General features: G+C 41.4%; 1 protein-coding gene and 1 pseudogene across 2 annotated transcripts in view; one reads left to right on the forward strand and one right to left on the reverse strand.

Annotated features, from left to right (window-relative positions):
- Positions 1 to 253: 253 nt before the first annotated feature.
- FAM169B (family with sequence similarity 169 member B) overlaps positions 254 to 19581 on the forward strand; it is a 48413-nt gene continuing 29085 nt past the window's right edge. The window contains exons 1-3 of the mRNA XM_033188880.1: positions 254 to 432; positions 3479 to 3564; positions 8688 to 8865. Coding sequence (XP_033044771.1) covers positions 3559 to 3564; positions 8688 to 8865 — 184 coding nt within the window. The 5' untranslated portion in view covers positions 254 to 432; positions 3479 to 3558. The remainder of the gene's footprint in view (positions 433 to 3478; positions 3565 to 8687; positions 8866 to 19581) is intronic.
- On the reverse strand, positions 13463 to 13928 carry LOC117070148 (annotated as a pseudogene). Its single transcript, XR_004431784.1, has one exon. The product of XR_004431784.1 is annotated as a mitochondrial import receptor subunit TOM20 homolog (transcript).

Here is a 19581-nt window from a genome sequence, read left to right on the forward strand (position 1 = left end):
TTATGTATACTTAGCAGTTTAAGATGAGTTTTGAAAAAAAACAACAACAGTTCAGTCTTATTTGTGACAACTTGTGTGACTAATTAATGGTCTGCAGTGCACCGTGAAACTTGCAAGGCACCACATAAACACTGAATCATAACACATTTCTTGTTTGAAATTGTATTAGCAAATTGAACATCTGTATTACAGCAATACAGCATATTAGTAACTTCAACAGCTTTTATTGATTCACCTTGTTAAGCAGGAAAATAATCCTTGTAGCTTATAAAGCTCCTGAAAGTTCTAGTAGGTGCCATTTTGGAAGTGAATTGAGTCGAATAAATGAAGGCAGATGTCAAGCATTTAATTGGCTCTTTGCTCCCAGCTGACTCTGTCAATTTTGGAACCATTGTCAGAGATGATATAATTCATCCATATGAAACTGACAAGGTGAGTTCCATGCTGTTGGTCTCTAGGGAGGAGGGGCTGGCTATGCAGAGTTAATGTTTAATACCTGGCTAATGCCACTTATACTAGTCAGGGTTCTCTTAGAGGGACAGAATTAACAGGATACATATAGGAGATATGTGTGTGTGTGTGTATGTATATATATAAGTTTATTAAGTATTTTATATATGTATGTGAAGGGGAATTTATTAAGTATTATATATATGTATAAAGAGGAGTTTATTAAGTATTAACTTACATAATCACAAGGTCCCACAATAGGCTGTCTGCAAGCTGAGGAGCAAGGAGAAGCAGTCTGAGTCCCAAAGCTGAAGAACTTGGAGTCCAGTGTTCGAGGGCAGGAAGCATCCAGCACGGGAGAAAGATGTAGGCAGGGAGGCTAAGCCCATCTCTCCTTTTCACGTTTTTCTGCCTGCTTTATATTTGCTGGAAGCTGATTAGATTGTGCCCACCAGATTAAGGGTGGATCTGCCTTCCCCAGCCCCCTGACTCGAATGTTAAACTCTTCTGGCAACACCCACATAGACACACCTGGGATTAATACTCTGTATCCCTCAATCCAATCAAGTTGACACTCATTATTAACCATCACACCACTGTAGCTTGGTCTTCACAGAGTTTTCTACTAAAGTTCCTTCAGTAGCAGAGAGGAACAGGGAGAAAGGCTGTGGCAGCTGACCCCGAGTGGCCCACAACATTTGTTTTAAAATCTTGAGGCTTATGTGAAATGTTCAATTGCTTTTGTTTTCTACTCCGTGTTCACATTTTCCTCCAAATCTCCATCTAAAAAGGTTTGACTGGGAGGAGGCCTCTTTTATAATTCTGTGGATTCTGGAACCCTCAGGCTCAAATACTGGCCTTGAGACGCAGATATAAAAATGATGATCAAAGGGGTACGAAAAAGACACTAGAAAACAACCAGATTAACTTTGATGCTTAAAATGTGATTCTTGTACATTTTAAAATAACTGAAAGAGTAGAATCAGATTGTTTGTGACACAAAGAATGTAATGCTTGAGGGGACATATACATCATTTTTTGTCTTTCCCCCCTTTTTTTTTTAAGACAGAGTCTCACTCTGTTGTCCAAGCTGGAGTGCAGTAGTGCACCCATGACTCACTGCAGCCTTGACCTCTAGGACTCAAGTGATCTTCCAGCCTCAGCCTCTCAAGTATTTGGGATGACAGGCATGTGCCACCACACCCAGCTAATTATTTTGTATTTTTCACAGAGATGGGGTTTCGCCACGTTGCCCAGGCTGGTCTTGAACTCCTGGGTTCAAGCGATCCGCCCACCTCTGCCTTCCAGAGTGTGGGATTACAGATGTAAGTGCTCTGCTGGATACTCCATTAATATGCATTGCATGCCTGTATCAAAACATCTCAGATATCCTATACATATATACATTTACTATGTACCCACAAAAATTAAAAATGGAAAAAAAATTAAAAAGGAAAAAAGTTAAAAAGAAAAGAATTTAATTTTTAAGCAAGGAAAAGAAAATTGCTGAGCTGAGACAAGGGGCAGAGACCATGATGGGATTTAGGGCGACCACTCAGTAGGGATGGATTGGCAGCGGAGACCGAGGTGGGGACCAGGCGATGGGCTGTCTCAGCCATCAGTGGAGATCGTGGTGGCCTCATCCAGCTGGGATCTGGGGCTGGAACCAAGAGGACAGATTTTGTTATGAAGCAGCAGGAGGAACTGATGGGACATGGTGATGCCAGCATGAGAGGAAGAGGAGAAATCAACTCAATGATTAGTAGACACTGAGCACTTCCTGTGTGCCAGGCGCTATGCTGGGCATTTCAGTTCCTCATGGGAACTTCCCAGCCACCTGGGGTGATCAGTTTGGGCAACTCCGATGAGGAATATGGGGCTTAGTGAAGTTGAAGTCATGTCCAGTTCTCCCCTGCTGAGCAGCGGGACCTATGTCTACCCTTGGAATGGTTCCGGAGATGCTTCTGAGGCAGAGTCAGCAGGCCTTGGGGACGCCTGGGGTAGGAGTGGGGAGAAGGGGGGGATTTCCCTACCCTTCTCTTATAAATCTTAGCCCCAGGACCTTCTCATCCAAAGACACTCCCTCCACCCCGTATGATTCACCCATTCTTAACACCAGACCCATCTCCAGCCTCTTAGAAGGAGCACTGACTTAGGAGTCTAGTGACCCAGGGCTGAACCCCACCTCAGCCCCTTCTAGTTGATTGCCTGCAAGTCACTTCACCTCTCAGAGCTTCAGCATCCTCCTCAGAAAGATGCTGGTAACAGTTTCATGGTGAGGATGAAAGAAACTCAAGTAAAAGAAGGCAGCACCAAGCCCAAGGCCAAGGTGATGCTCAATACACAGGTATTAAGTCAGTTTAACGTGCTTAGCCCATGTTGAATTGTACTAAATTGGGGAAATTCTGGGCTGTGGCACATGTTTCTGACATGAAAAGAGTTGGCTGGGCACGGTGGCTCATGCCTGTAATCCCAGCACTTTGGGAGGCTGAGGCAGGCAGATTACTTGAGGTCAGGAGTTTGAGACCAGTCTGGTCAACATGGCGAAACCCTGTTTCTACAAAAAATACAATGATTAGCAGGGCATGGTGGCTCACACCTGTAGTCCCAGCTACTTGGGAGGCTGAGGCAGGAGAATCGCTTGAACCTGGGAGGTGGAGCTCACAGTGAGCCAAGATTGTGCCATTGCACTTTAGCCTGGGTGACAGAGCAAGACTCTGACTCAAAAAAAGGTAATTCTTACTCTTTGGATTTGTCAATATTGGTGTGTATCCTGCTGTGTCCCCAAACATTGGGATATATCCTGTTTTGCGTCAACAATAGGCCACCTCTGAAACATCTGTGAAGCCTCCTTCATGTGAGAGTGGTCAATCTTTCCTGTTCAGTAAATTCAGCTCTAAAAATATCACCTGCTGTCCCCACAAATCATCTTCCCTTTGCACCTTGTCAGTGGCTCTGTGCTGCGAAGCTGCCCCTCTGTTGGCCAGTTTCCTGTGTGCACATCGTCCTTTCTTGGCTTTCTCTCCAGTTGTGGCTGTTTACATAAAGGAATCCTTATGATCCACGGAAGATGCACTAAGAACCTCTGATCCCGCAAGAGAAGGGTTGATGAAGGTGAGTTGATGCAATTTTAAATGAACATTGTAAAAGAAGTTTTAAAAGTCACAGTGCTTACTTGATAATTTGATAATTTAAAGCAGTCTAGCCATGTCTTCATTTCCTAGTACCACAGAGTACCACAAAACAGAAATGTATTGTCTCACAGTTCTGGAGGCTGGAAAGTCTGAAATCAAGCAATCGACGGGGTTGTTTTCTTTTGAGGGCTGTAAATGAGAATCTGTTCCTGGCTTCCCTCCTAGCTTCTAGTAACCTCAGGGGTTTCTTGGCTTGTAGATGACCTTCTCTTTGTATTTCCACATTGTTCTCTATATGTGTGTCTGTCTCTGTCAAAATCCTGCTTTTTTATAAGGACACAAGTCATGTTGGATTAGAGACCAACTGAATCCCCTCATGATGACTGATCAGCAGACTCTATTTCCAAACAAGGTCACATTCACACAACTGGGAGTTAGGACGTCAACAGCTTTTTGGGGGTGATAATTCAATCCATAACATCCTGCTAGCAAGGAAAACAGCACTCAGTGCTATGTATAACAGATATCTGGCTACTGATAAGCCTATTTTACTTTCCTGAGTGGCCCCTCATGTCTAAGTTTTAAAACTTTAATATACACCATCTCTCTGTCGTATGGGAAACTTCTGCTTAGTACATTCAGGTAACGTTTATTGGCACTTAGCATAAGTTAGAATTATAGCAGATATTATCCTGTATGTTACCTGAGACTCTACAGAGCTTATCTAATGTCAGAACCTTCAAGGTATTTGTTTTGCAGATGAACACATTGAAACTGAGTCACACAGCCAGTAAGTGATTTAGCTGGGTACAAACATCTGTCTCCTTGACATCAGACCTGGTGATCTTTGAAGAGCTGTGCCTCTGTTGAGCAGTAGTAAAGCAGAGACCTGCAATGGCAGGTGTGAAGGCAGGAGCCAGAGGAGCTTCTCAGAGGTCCAGGTAGTGTCCTCTTGGCTGAACTTTGGCTGGGGCCGAGGCTAAGGAGGAAGCCAGTACTCAGCTGAGAGTTTGGACTGTGTGCCTCACATTCACCCATTTTCATTTGATTGGTATATTTATCTTAATTCCATAGGTGGGAAGAAGGATGATGCTTCCCTGTAGTCTTGAAATGTGTGATCTTGTTTACAGTTGTCTGGCATGCCATTCAGTTCCCTTCATAGAGCCCTGTAAATAATGAATGAAATATCAGTTTTCTTTCAGGTTCAGTATGGAGAATGGCTAAGAAACAAAATACAATTAAAAGATAAAGAAAAAAAGTCAAGACCTAAAGTTCTACAGACAGAGAGGGGAAATAGTCTCAGGCACAACACGTCAAAGATCTCCAGCCTGATGTCAAGGAGATGGAAGTTTGTACCCAGCTACCTCATTTACTGGCAGTGTGACTCAGCCTCAACGTCTTCATCTACACAACAAATACCTCGAAGGTTCTGAAATTAGATAATCCCTATAAGAGGTCTCAGGTAATGTTCCCAAGTTGTTAATCCAGGTTTTATTTTATTTATTTATTTTTTTTCTGCTGAGCAATTAAAAAAATTCGTTCTTGATTTTTTTCTAAACAAGAGCTTAATTAAGATAAATTCACACATCATAAGCTTCATTCTTTTAAAGTGCACAATGCAGGGAGTTTTAATACATTCACAACATTGTATATCAATCACCACTAATTCCAGAACATTTTCATCATTTTAAAAAGAAGCTTTCTACCCATTAGCATCACTCCTCATTCCTGTCTTTCCCCAGTCCCTGCAAACCACTAATCTGCTTTCTGTCTTTATGGATTTGCCTATTCTAGATATTTCCTATAAATGGAATCATATGACAGGTGGTCTTGTGTAAACAGCCTCTTTAACTTGACAAAATCTTTTCAGAGTTCATCCACTGTAGCATGCGTCAGTACTTCATTCTTTTTTGGGGGTGAATAATAGTCCATTGTATGGATATACCACATTTCATTTGTCCATTTTTCAGTTGATGGACATTTGAATCGTATCCACTTTTTGGCTATGATTAATAATACTTCTATAAGCATTTGTATGTAAGTTTTTGTGAGGATACATATTTTCAGTTCTCTTGAGTATGTATCTAGGAGTGGAATTGCTGGTCATGTGGTAACTCTATGTTTCATATATTGAGGAATTGTCCAACTACCTTCCCCAGCAGCCACACCGTTCTGTATTCTCAACAGCAGTGTCTGAGGGTTTCAGTCACTCCATATCCTCACCAGCACTTGTTATTGTCTTTTTAATGTTCTCCATCCTAGTAGGTGTGAAGTAGAATCTCACTGTGGTTTTAATTTGCATTTCCATGATGACTAAGGATGGTGAGCATCTTTTCATGTGCTTATTGGCTATCTATAGATCCTCTTTGGGAAAATGTTTATGAAGATCCTTGGCCCACTTTTTAATTGGGCTATTTGACTTTTTGCTATTGGGTTGTGAGAGTTTTTCATATGCAGTTTCATATGCAGGGTTTTTCATATGCATAATCCTTATCACATATATGATTTGCAATTATTTTTTTCCCATTCTGAGTTGTCTTTTTTAGGTCTCATTTTAATTGACTCGGTAGATATTATTTTGAAAAGGTTTTTCTTCCAGCACATTAGAGGTGGCCTGAGATTCAGCAAGTAAGCGTGACGTACCCAGTGCGGTGCTTGGCATCTTGGTTTGCGTTGCTGTCCCAGCTCTGGTGCCGCAGGTGGGCCAGGTGCCACTTAATGATTGACTGTTCTGAATGCTATGAAGAATGTGAAAGGCTCCTTAAATAACTTTTTCAGAACAAGAGTTGTTACTCCCTTCATTTGTCATCTCTTCTAAGTTTAAATGAGAAACCCCCCAGATTTTCTGAAAATGTGGCCTATATTATGAACAGAAAGAAACTTGGGTGTTTTTTCCACTTAATGAACCATGTTGTAAAGATCTATCCTACCCCAGCTGTACAAGGGAATATTTCCCCTCTCTGTTTGTAGAACTTTAGGTCTTGACTTTTTTCTTTTTCTTTTAATTACATTTTGTTTCCTAGCCAGCTCTTCTTCACAAATTACCAAAAAAACCCCACAAGATTTCTTAATGTTTTTCCTGTTAACTTAATTAGTGGTCCTAATGAGGGATGTGAACTGGAACTTAGTTTTGTGTTTTCAGAAACATTTCTGAGTCAAAATCACATGTCACACGTTTTCCTCCCCTGTAATGAAATTGGACAAATTAAGTATATTTTCTTTCTCCTCCTTTTTCTCCTGCCAGTTTTTGATTGGATATTTCCCTTCTGCCAGATGCAATCTGCTTTTGTCTTCTGGCTTTCTTCTGAACTTTTTGGTTTTATAAGTTGAAAAATATAACCTCCCCCACGACACCGATCTGGTTTTGTGACTAGCTAGTTATTTTTAATGTCTGAACTTGATTTGGCTGCCGCTGTCTGAGATACAAAATGTGATGGCTTCTCAGAGCCAAGCTAGTGTGGTTTTCACTAATCTTTTTCTCATTTAAGATTTAACTCCAGATGAAGGTGAAATATTTTACATTCTGGCCAATTCGTAAGTTTACTGGCACTGAACACTTCGTGCCATTTGCTGCAAGCTGCCTTATTTTTATTACCAGAGCATTTGAAAAACATGCACGTATTTTAGAGACCACATGAAGGATCTTCTCCCTTGACTGGAGGGGGAAACCAAGACTCAAAGAGGTTGTGAATTGCTGAAGATCTCCCAGCAAATCCAGGGTAACAACCCACAAACCACAAACGATGAGGATGATAATCCAAGGGTCAAGTATTAAATATAAAATGAAGTATTAACATTTGTATTATCCCCTTTCCCCAAATCTCATTTCTAATGGATGAAGATGAAGAAGGAAACCGCTGGCTGGACTGGAAAGCCCCAGTCTGTTGTTTTGTGCCTGCCTCTGACAGATCCCTTGTCCAGCTGTCTCAAGTCCTCTTTGAAATGAGGCAGGCAAATCAATAAATGTAATCACCCTCTTTGAGCTTCAATTTCCCCACCTATGAACCAGGACCTCCCCAGCCAGGTGGTGAGAATCAAATGGGAGCATGTGAGTGGATGTCATGGACCAGTTAGTGGCCTTGTTGATCTGGAGGTAATGCATAGGATGAAGTGACAAATACACACATGCAGAGGCTGTCACCTAGCAGTGTTGCAGAGTAAATTCCAATACAACAGCATTGTCACTTCATAAATAGCTGATTGGTTTCACCTCGTGCCACATTTTAGCAGCTGCTCGTGACTGTCTGAAGGGCTGCGTTAAGGAGGCTTCTGAGACCGTGTCCACGCTTAGCTGGACAGATAGGTCTGCTCTGAATCCAGGGGTGGGAGATCTTGGTTTCTACCCCCTATTTGCCATCCGTGGGCTACACAAATGCACAGCATTTTAATAGGCAGGAGTGTGAAGCCATTTTGACTTGCGAAGGGGAAAGCTTCTAACTGTGTGGGCCTGACTTTGACCACAATACAATTTCCTCACTTGTGATAACTTTGCTACAGGCAAGAGATGGTTCAATTTTACAGCCTTAGAAGGGGTGTGCCCCGAGTCCCTGTAATTCTCTGGGATTAGGACGCCAGTGTGTGCTCCAAATCTGTCACAAGCCGTTGAAACTCACTTGCTTTTGGTGTAGCAATTGATCTCCCACATTATTTACCCTCCTTCTGATGGCCAGAATTCTGGGGCCTGTTGTCAAAAAAATGGCAGATTGGGTTTATTTCAGGACACATCCAGCGAGTCAGTTGAAATGGGTTGCCCAGTCCCCCAGTGTTAAATTCCTGTTTTGTTACCACGTGATGGATTGTGCTTTGTCGTCTCATATTCCTGGTCTGTGGTCTTGAGGACCCAGGGTCCGCCCCTGGCATCGTTCTCTGCTCCTGGAGGCTGCATGGTGCGAAAGGTCAGTGGTGTGGAAGCCTCTGTGAGATGCCATGATTCACGTTTTGGATCTTTGAGCACAAAATGAATCTTCGATGGAGGAGCTCACACCTGGCCCCAACATGTGGGTCACGTCCAAGCCCAGAATTTATTGCATATGATTTTCCTCTCTTGTCTCACGTGATTATTGTTGCTCTTTTCTTTCTTTCTTTCTTTTTTTTTTTTCAAAGGTTCAGTCGTTTGGGGAAAGGATTGTGCTTTTCATTCTAAACGTCATTATTTTTGGAAGACTGGAGAGAAATTTGGATGATGATGACATGTTTTTTCTACCTCACTCTGTGAAGGAACAAGCTAAAATCCTGTGGAGATGTGGAGCGGCTGTTGGGTTTTACACAACCAAGATGAAAGGTGAGGGATGCACGGCCACTACTTCAGGCTGGACTGAGCGGGGCTCTCTAGGGCTCTGCCTGGCCTGGAGGGTTCCCTCAGCACCAGCTGTGTGGAAAGAATCTTCTCTCGTGGATTAAGTTGGGTGTAAATGAACCCCATGTATGGATTCCATTTCCACCACATTTCTCATTTCAGTGGTAAACATGGTCAAAAGCATGTCCCTTTGATTTCCAGGCAGTGCCATTTCCCCTCTAAAAAACACGTAATTGTAGTTAATGGTATAAAATTCATTTCTTTCCTTCAGTGTTACTAGTTAGTTGTCAGGAAAAATACCAGTGCTAATAGCTGACATGTGGAGCAAAAGCACCTTGGATGCCAAGATTTATAGACATTACCTCAGAAGAGAGGGAGTCCGGCCATGATAACAAGGTTAGGGTGAAAATCTCTGACTCGAAGGGCAGTCGCCAGTGATAAGTGTGGGACTAGTACCATTTTGCTGAACGGATTTGTCTCGTCTTTTTTTTTTTTTTTTTTAAATTTTTTGAGGCAGGGTCTTGCTTGATGTCGCTCAGGCTGGAGTACAGTGGCACGATCATGGCTCACTGCAGCCTCAACTTCCCTGGGCTCAGGTGATCCTGCCGCCTCAGCCTCCTGGGTAGCTGGGACTCCAGCCACATCTGGCTAATTTTTGTATTTTTTGTAGAGATGGGGTTTTGCCATGTTGCCCAGGCTGGTCTCGAGCTCCTGAGTTTAAGCCATCTGCCCGCTGCAGCCTCCCAAAGTGCTGGGATTGCAGGTGTGTGCCACTGCGCCTGGCCACCGGTTTTCTTCTTTAAAGTTGCTTTCTTTTTTTCATTCTTTCTTTTCTTCTCTCTCTCTTTTTTTTTTTTTTGAGATGGGATCTCTTTGTCATCCAGGATGGAGTGCAGTGTCGTGATCATAACTCACTGCTGCCTCAAATTCTTGGGCTCAAGTGATCTTCCTGCCTCAGCCTCCCAAAGTGCTGGGATTACAGGCATGAACCACCATGCCTCACCTCTTTATTTAATTTTTAAAGGCTGTCAACATCTCTCACCTAACTAATTCCAGCTCCATCATTTGGTTGTCAAAAAGTTCTCAATTTTAACAAAAATCAATCTACTCAGTAAACTGCCATGGATGTACTATGAGTTAGATGTTTTTCTCCGGCACTAAAGATGCTGAGTTTGGTTCTGAGCCATGTTCACATTGTGTGTGTGTTTGACCTGTCCAGGATGCGATAAATTTGTGTTTCTCACTTTTTTGTTTTTTCCTCAGTGAGATACAGCAGTTTCTCATCCAGACCACTTCTTCATTTCTTGGTTAATTATTTGCAAAGTCAGTCGTAGCTTTAGCCCCTGTGGCTTTCATCTCCTTTCCTCACGACAGCCTTTGCCCTCAGATTTTGATGCCCTTTCACTTTTTTGAATGGTCATGTTCTTTCGCCATTTAAGATAGACCAAGGGATCTAGAGAAAAATTAAAATGAAAAGGAAGCTTTTTGTAACTCCTGTTTCCTGGGAGACTCATCAGTGGTCATTTTCTACCAAATGGCTGTTTTTGAATCTGTAACCAAATCATTTGTGGTGTAGACATCCTACTAATAATAACAAAAACTGTTAATAGATTCCAGCTTGATGTGTGAAACCACAGGTAGGTGGCAGAAAGAGCTTGACCTTGGTCTTGCCTGGTCCTGCTGCTATTCCTGGAGGCAGTGATACCAAGGGTCCTGATTCTGGGGAGGGACTCAGGGGTTGTCTGCAACTGCCATGCTCTTCCCCAGGGAGATTCAGAGCCTTGGAGGAGAGGGAGGACCTAAGGATGCTGAGCTGAGGCAGGTCAGACTGGGTGCTTGAATTCTGCCTTTTCATTTCTGATGGATCCCACCAATTCAGTGAAAAGTTCCCTGAAGCTGCTTGTGAGGTCACATTATTTTCATCAATGAACTGGTTTTTGAAGTGGCAATGGACTGTTAGTTACTCGGCAATTTATTTTTTTTCCTGAGTAAGGGTCACACTTTCCTGTTTCTTTGCATATTTAGTAATTTTTGGTTGATAACTAGTCATTGCAGCAACTAATTTTTTTTTCCTGAGGATTTTGAGATTTTTGTTTTAGCAGGCATTGAACTTGCCTGGATTTAAACTGCAATCACCTCCTTCCTTTGACATGTGGGTATTACAGATCTCTCCCTTAACATGTGGAGACCACAATTCGAGATGAGATTTGGGTGAGGACACAGAGGTCTAATCCTGTGTAGTTCCATCTTTCAAGAGTGGGTATCTCTCTGGGCTCTGACTTCTTTTGTGCCGGATCCCTTGGGGTCTGCTGCACTCATATGTAGACTAGCTATAAGCCAGATTTGGGAAGTTTATGCTCTGAATTTGGGTCTCACTAATTCTGTGGTCCTCATGCTGCTAGGGCTTCCTCATTACATTTCTGCTTCTTTTCCCATCCTGACTTCTGATATTTGACACATTTAGCTGGTAAGGCTGCAGTTTTTTCCACCAATTTTTTTTTTGTAGCCTTGCAGGTGGAATTAATCCTGTGGCTGGTAAGCTGTAAACTCACAGGTTCTACCAATTTCGGTTGCAGTTTTCTGAAAGTAAATTTTCCTCTGGCTTCTTTTTTGTTTTTTTTCTGAGATGGAATCTCACTCTGTTGCACAGGCTGGAGTGCAGTGGCACAATCCTGGCTCACTGCAAGCTCTGCCTCCCGGGCTCACGCCATTCTCCTGCCTCAGCCTCCTGAGTAGCTGGGACTACAGGCGACCACCACCATGCCTGGCTAATTTTTTGTATTTTTTTTAGTAGAGACAGGGTTTCACTGTGTTAACCAGGATGGTCTCGATCTCCTGACTTCGTGATCCACCCGCCTCGGTCTCCCAAAGTGCTGGGATTAAAGGCGTGAGCCACTGCGCCCAGCCAGTTTTCCTCTGGCTTCTCTCTGCTTTTGGATGCCTTGCAGTTTCTTTACATATTTTATTAAATTTATTTTTTAATAGTTATTATATGTAGGGATTTGCATGACCACTTCATCTCACCAGCATTATCTAATATTCTGTTCATGCATAGATCATAGAATTTTGTTCCTTGCCTTCCCATCTCTTCCTGTAAGTTGAGAGAGGGATCTATTTAGATGAATTAAAAAACGGTTGCTATGCATGCAGGTAAATTAAACAAAAAGTAATTTTGATGGTGATTAGGTATATTTTATGATATTTTGTTATTTTACATATGTAAGTTAAGAAAATTTGCCACTGAGTACATGTGGTTTAATTGACTATAGGAAGGGTTTGTAGTTCAAAAGTTCAGAACAGTTACTGATGTTTCTTCAGCCTTGGCTCTGTCTTGGTGCCTGCCACAGTGTTATGTGGTGGTGCTGTATTGGTGTTTGAGAGATAGGCACAGCAAATGGCATGCTTCCTCACTTTTCAGTACAACAGTTTCTCTTCATAAGCTTAGATCCATATGATTCAGAATGTCTGTTAATTTAGCCTGGGCTTGGCTGAAGTTTATAATTTCATTCTGTGAGGAAAACAAAATGTACAAATTCATTGCATAAATAGGATCACAGGGGCCAGGTTTTACCTACTGATATGGTTTGGATTTGTGGCCCCGCCCAAATTTCATGTCCAATTGTAACCCCCAGTGGTGGAGTGGGGGCCCAGTGAGAAGTAATTGGGTCATGGGGTGGACTTGCCCTTTGCTGTTCTCATGATGTGAATGAATTCTCAAAAGTTCTAGCTGTTTAAAAGTGTGTAGTACCTCCCCCTTCAGTGTCTCTTCCTCCTGCTCTGGCCATGTAAGATGTGCCTGCTTCCTCTTTGCCTTCTGCCATGATTGAAAGTTTCTTGAGGTCTCCCCAGCCATGCTTCCTGTACAGCCTGTAGAACCCTGAGCTACTTAAACCTTTTTTCTTATAAATTACCCAGTTTCAGGTATTTCTTTATAGCAATGTGGGAACAGATTAATACGCCTACTGAAGGGTATACGTTGTTTCTTTTCTTTCTTCCTTTTTTTTTTGAGATGGAGTCTTGCTTTGTCACCCAGGATGGAGTGCACTGGCACAATCTCTGCTCACTGCAACCTCTGCCTCCCAGGTTCAAGCGATTCTCCTGCCTTAGCCTCCTGAGTAGCTGGGATTACAGACACGTGCCACCACGCCAAGCTAATTTTTGTATTTTTAGTAGAGACGGGGTTTCACCATGTTGGCCAGGTTGGTCTCGAACTCCTGACCTTGTGATCTGCCCTCCTCAGCCTCCCAAAGTACTGGGATTACAGGCATGAGCCACCACGCCCGGCAGAGTGTACATTGTTTCTAAGCATTTTAGCTATGCCTTTTCTGTCTGCTTGTAACTTTAAATCTTATTTTTTATTTTTTTAGTAACTCATAGTGTATTTATAAAATGAATAAAAAGTGTATAAAATGAATAAAAAGTGTATCTACCAAAATACACTTTTCACTGGGAAAAATAAATAAAATAGACAAATGGATCTACACAAAGTAAACATTAACTTTGGTAGATTTCAGTGTAGTTCATAACAAGCATATTTGCCCTTATTCCCCCAGAGCTGCTCAACTACCAAAAATTTTAAAAATATTTTTAACTGAGATTTTATTATGTTGACATTTGTTTCTCATTCCACATCATCTTCAGCCAAGCTCTGAGCACTTACAATTCTCTGACTAATTGTTGGGAGCTTAGTCAGAAGCATCTGGAACACTGGTGGTGGAAGAGTTTGCTGTAAGACCTGCAGTAACTGCTGTGGCTGTCCACACACAGCGATTGCATTTGTGAGATGGTCTACGCCCTTCTCATATTCACCTTGAGCTAGTAACTCTTCATCAAGCTGTATTTCTTCAAGGAAGAACTTCTGAACAGCTTCAGCATCTTTAAGGTCAGGTAACTTGGAAAGCCCAGCTCTCTCCTTGGCAAGCTTCTGTTTCTTTCTTCGTTCTCGAAGCCTGTTCTTCACTTCGTCTTTTGCGGTCGCAGTAGATGCAGTACTCAATAAAAAGGGCTCCGCATACACCGGCGGCGATGGCGCTGTTCCGACCCACCATTTTCTTTCTCTACGACGCTGAGCGTGGATGGTGGCGGCAGGGACGGCGAAGGAGCGTTGGGCCACGAATCCTCAGAGCGGTGGGCGCAGCTAACACCCGACGGCCGCGGGCCAGGAACTAAATCTTATTTTTAAAAGTTGTAGAGTAAAATTCACTTTTGGGGGGCTTTACAACTCTGTGAATTTTAACCCATGTATAGGTTTGAATAACCACAACCACAATGAAAATAAACAATAGTTTCATTACCTCCCCATACACTTCGTCCCCCCTCCCCATAACCCCAGCAACCCCTGGTCTGTTCTCCATCACTACAGTTTTGTCTCCTTTAGAATATCCTATATGTGAAATCAGGCAGTGTTTAGCCATTGGAGACTTCTTTCACTCAGCATTGTGCCTTTGAGATTCATCCACAATAATGTGTGTATCAGTAGTTTGTGGCCCATTACTGCTGAAGAGCCCAGTCAGTTTTCAAACAAGTGAGTGCTTTTATATAGAATAAATAAGATATTTTCAGGTAGACCCCTCTTTGGACACATTTTGCTAATAGGGTGGTTTGAGTTTCTCCCTTTGTTTGATGGTGCTGTAATTGTCTTTCTGACAAAATATTGACACTTCAGCCATTTCACTATTTCATGTTGAAATTTTCCCTAGGTAATCAAAATTGTGAGGTTTTACTTTAACTTTTGCTTTAAAACCACCATTCCACAAAACTGTTAGCATTCAAGGGAAGAAAATACTGGACTGGGGAGTGGAGAGTCGGTCAATTTAAGGCAGAGCTAGTAAGTATTTTGGTTTTGTATAAAAATCTAAAAAGAACACCTTTGCATTTCAGATTCCTGAAAGCCCAACACAAATGATTCCTGAAAGTCCTTGAACAAATGCAAGGGCAACACTTAAAAATATTAAACTAGGTGATTTGGAGCCCAGGCAAGCATGGGACCTGTGAGATGACAGTGACACTGTGGAGTCGGCCTCAGCCCTGCCTGTCACCAGGGCCTTCAGTTCTCTGTCTTCCCCAGACACCAGGCCCACAGGGACCTCCTGTACTGTTGTCCCATCAAGCAGGGACCGCCTTGCCGTCTTCCGGACTTTAGTAGAAGCATAGCCAAAAATGGAGGGGCAAGAGTGCAGTGTTGTTTCAGGTACCAAGTCTGCCACCCAAAGAGAAGGGACTTGCCACTTCAAGGAATAGAAGTCTACTCCTGGAATTACAAGAAGGGAGGGCACTGGAAGAGGGCAGGGGAAGTTCGTGGGGTGCTGCCTGGCTTCTAAGGCCAGGATGGTGACCCCACAGCTGCTAGTGGGGTGCTACTCTGCTAGTTTCTTTGCAGACCAGCTTCCTTTACTTACTGAAGTTTCTTGCTCCCTTAGAATGTTGACTTTAGTTTGCTGTGATGCCAGCCTGGCTTCTAACTGTACTGTTTTCAAGGACCGGGACCTACTATAGTGCTAGACCAGCTGGCTGGTGGATTGGTTTCTTATGGATGGATCATGGGTCCACCTTTTGCTCAACTGTGGTCAAGTGGGCTGGGTGCTGTGGATCAGAGACAGCTGTCTAGCCCTGTCTCTTTAACTGAAGATATGGTGGGGCAATTTTAAGGAAGAGCTATGGGTTTGGCAGATATCCCATAATAATCCATGGAAGAATCCTGGTGGTCTTGCCTAAAAGTATTCTGGTGTCAACCTGGGCTGGAATACTCTTAGTCAAGACCACCAGGCAGCCCTTTGTTGACAACTCTAATTTTTAGATCCCCCCCCCACCCCAAGAGGACACAGCTTTGTGCTGCTCATGTAGTGTAGGATACAGGAATTCCGGGCTCTTCCCCAGACCTACTGAATCAGAAACTCTGCAGCGGGGCCCAGCAGTCTGTGTTAACAAGCCCTGCAAGTGATTCTCATGTACTCTAAAGTGTGAGAACCACTGACCTAAGGCACACATTCTCAGCAAGGGGGTATTGCCCCCAATGAGACAGTGATTTGTTTTTGGGGAGCAAAAAAATCCTAGATATTTACAGTGGTTTGTGGCTTTTCAAAGATCAACATTATTTAACAAAGTCTTATTTTTTATCAGTATTTAATTAAAAATGTCTTAAAAGGCTACTTGAATTGGCCATAATGAAAAATGTTTAAGAAACACTGATCTAGGGTGTATAACTCGAACTGGGCTTTCCACCTGTGGAGTAGGCATGAGTTCAGCATTCCTAGGTAATGAAGAAGCTCAATTGTTTTGCTAAATGACTGTAGCCATTTATATTCTCACCAGCAGAAGGTTGGAGGCTTTGTTGCTCCTTATCTTTGCCAACACTTGGTATTGTCCAGCGTTTTAGTGGTTGCTGATCTGAGGCTATGAAATGATATTTTATTTTAAAGCCTTTTTCCAATTGTTTCTAATATATAGTTTTTTTTTTTTTTTGAGATGGAGTTTTGGTCTGTTGCCCAGGTGTGCAGTGGCATGATCTCGGCTCACTGCAACCTCCGCCTCCTGGGTTCAAGTGATTCTCCTGCCTCGGCCTCCTGAGTAGCTGGGACTACAGGCACACGCCACCACGCCTGGCTAATTTTTTGTATTTTAGTAGAGACAGGGTTTTACCATGTTGCCCAGGCTGGTCTCGAAATCCTGAGCTCAGGCAATCTGCCTGCCTCGGCCAATATATAGATTTTTAAGTATTGATTTTGGGTTTGTCAGCCTTGCTAAAATCTCCTATTAATTCTATAATTTGTTGGTAGTTTCTTTCCTTTGTGTTTCTAATTTTTTTATTGTAGTAAAATACACATAAAATAAAATGCATCTTACTTATTTTTAAGTGTATGGTTCAATGGTATTAAATATATTAATGATGTTGTATAACCATCACCACTATCCATCTCCAGAACTCTTTCCATATTATAAAATGGAAACTGTACCCATTAAACAATAACTCGCCATTTCACTCTCTCTCCAGTTCTTAAAACTACCATTTATTTTACTTTGTTTGAATCTGACGACGTTAGGTGCCTCATATAAGTGGAATCACTCAGTGTTTTTCCGTCTGTGACTGGCTTATTTCACTTAGCATAATGTCCTCCAGTTTCACCTGTGTTATAGCATGTGTCAGAATGTCCTTCCTTTTTAAAACTGAATAATATTCCACTGTATGTATATGCCACATATTGCTTATTGATTCATTTGTTAGTGGACACTTGGATTGCATCCATGTTGTAGCTGTTGTGAATAATGTTGCTGTAAACATGGATATACAAATATCTCTTTGAGACTCTGGTTTAGGCATATACTCAAAACCGGAATTGCTGGATCATGTGGCAATTCTAGGTTTCATTTTTTGAGGAACTGCCGCACTGTTTCCCATGGTGGCTATACCACCTTACATTCTTACCAACAGTGCACAAGGGTTGTAATTTCTCCCCATTTTTCCTAACACTTATTTTTTTGTGGTAACCATCCTAATGGATATGAAGTGGTATCTCGTAGTTTTGATTTGCATTTCCCTAAAGATTACTGAGCATGTTTTTACATGCTTATTGGCCATTTGTATATCTTCTTAGGAGAAGTATTTATTCAAATCCTTTGCCTATTTTTTGTATTGGTTGTGTGTACGTAATTAAAAAAAATTTTTTAATTACGTAATCTATACATATTTCTTCTTTATGACAGAGTCTCACTGTGTCACCCAGGCTGGAGTGCAGTGGCGCGATCTCGGTTCACTGCAAGCTCCGCCTCCCAGGTTCATGCCATTCTCCTGCCTCAGCCTCCTGAGTAGCTGGGACTACAGGCGCCCGCCACCACGCCCAGCTAATTTTTTGTATTTTTAGTAGAGATGGGGTTTCACTGTGTTAGCCAAGTTGGTCTCGATCTCCTGACCTTGTGATCCACCCGCTTTGGCCTCCCAAACTGCTGGGATTACAGGAGTGAACCACCACGCCTGGCCATAATCTATACATATTTCAAGACATCATGTTGTACACCAAAGATATATACAATATTTTCTGGCAATTAAAAAATATTAATTTAAAAAATAATCATATTCAAATTGTGAATTTATCTCAAATTCATACAAAGCAAAATGGTGGTTTCAAGAACTAGAGGGAGAGGGAAACAGGGAGTTATTGTTTAATGGATACAAAGTTTCCATTTATAATATGGAAAGAGTTCTGGACATGGATGGTGATGATGGTTACATAACATTATTCATATTTAAAGTTTTTTAAATAGATATATATATATTTTTTGGTGTACAACAGGGTGTTTTGAAATATGTCTAGATTGTGGAATGGCTAAATCAAACTAATTAATATACGTATTACCTCACATATTTATCAGTAATTTGTAGTGAGAACACTTAAAATCTACTCTCATAACAATTTTCAAGTATACTATATGTTGTTATTAACTGTAGTCACCATGTTGTACAGTAGATTTCTTAAGTTATTCTCCTGTTTATGTGAAATTTTGTATCTTTTGACCAACATCTTCCCAGTTTCTCCCCACCTCTAGCCCTTGGTAACCACCATCCTACTCTCTGCTTCTATGAATTGGACTTTTTTAGATTCTACATGTAAATGAGATCATGCACCCATTTTTAAAATGGGTTATTTGTTTTGTTGCTATTAGGTTGTATGTGTTCCTTATATGTTTTAGACATTGACCCTTCATCTGATGTATGCTTTGCAAATATTCTCCCATTCTGTAGGTTGCCTTTTCATTCTGTTGATTGTTTCTTTTGTTATGCAGAAGCTTTTTAATTTGATGTAGTCCCCTTTGGATATTTTTGCTTTTGTTGCCTATGCTTCAGGATCATATTCAAAAAAACCATTGTCCAGACCAATGTCATGGAGCTTTCCATGACATTATAGTAGTTTTACAGGTTTCAGCCTTACATTTAAATCTTTAATCCAGTTTGAGTTGGTTTTTGTATATAATGTGAGATAAGAGCCTAATTTCATTCTTTTGCATGTGGATATCCTGTTTTCCCAACACCGTTTAGTGAAATGACTGTCCTTTTTTCCAATGTGTGTTCTTGGCATCTTTGTCAAAAATCAACTGATTGTACATATGTGAGTTCATTTCTGGGCTCATTATTCTGTTCCATTGCTATGTCAGTCTGTTTTTATGTCGGTTCTATGCTATTTTGATTACTATAGTTTTGTATATGTTTTAAAATCACAGAGTGTGATGCCTGTGGCTTTATTCTTTCTAATTAAGATCACTTAGGGTATTTGGGTCTTTTGTGGTTCTATACAAATTTTAGGATTTTTTTTCTCTATCTGTGAAAAATGTCATTGGAATTTTGATAGAGAATGTGTTGAATCTACAGATAGCTTTGGGTAGCAGGGACATTTCAACAGTATTAATTTTTCCAATCCATAAACATGGGATAATTTTCATTTATTTGTGTCTTCTTCAATTTCTTTCATCAGTGTTATAGTTTTCATTGTATAGAATTTTATCTCTTTGGTTAAATGTATTCCTAAGGTATTTTGTTATTTCTTTTTTGTAGCTATTGTAAATGGGATTGTTTCCTTAATTTCTCTTTTGGATAGTTCATTGTTAGTGTGTAGAAATACTACTGATTTTTGTGTGTTGATTTTGTATCCTGCAAATTTATTGAATTTGTTTATTAGTTCTAATAGTTTTTTTTAACATAGTCTTTAGGAT

The sequence above is a fragment of the Trachypithecus francoisi genome, unplaced genomic scaffold (genome assembly GCF_009764315.1).
Source record: "Trachypithecus francoisi isolate TF-2019V2 unplaced genomic scaffold, Tfra_2.0 Lachesis_group3, whole genome shotgun sequence".
Taxonomy (NCBI): domain Eukaryota; kingdom Metazoa; phylum Chordata; class Mammalia; order Primates; family Cercopithecidae; genus Trachypithecus; species Trachypithecus francoisi.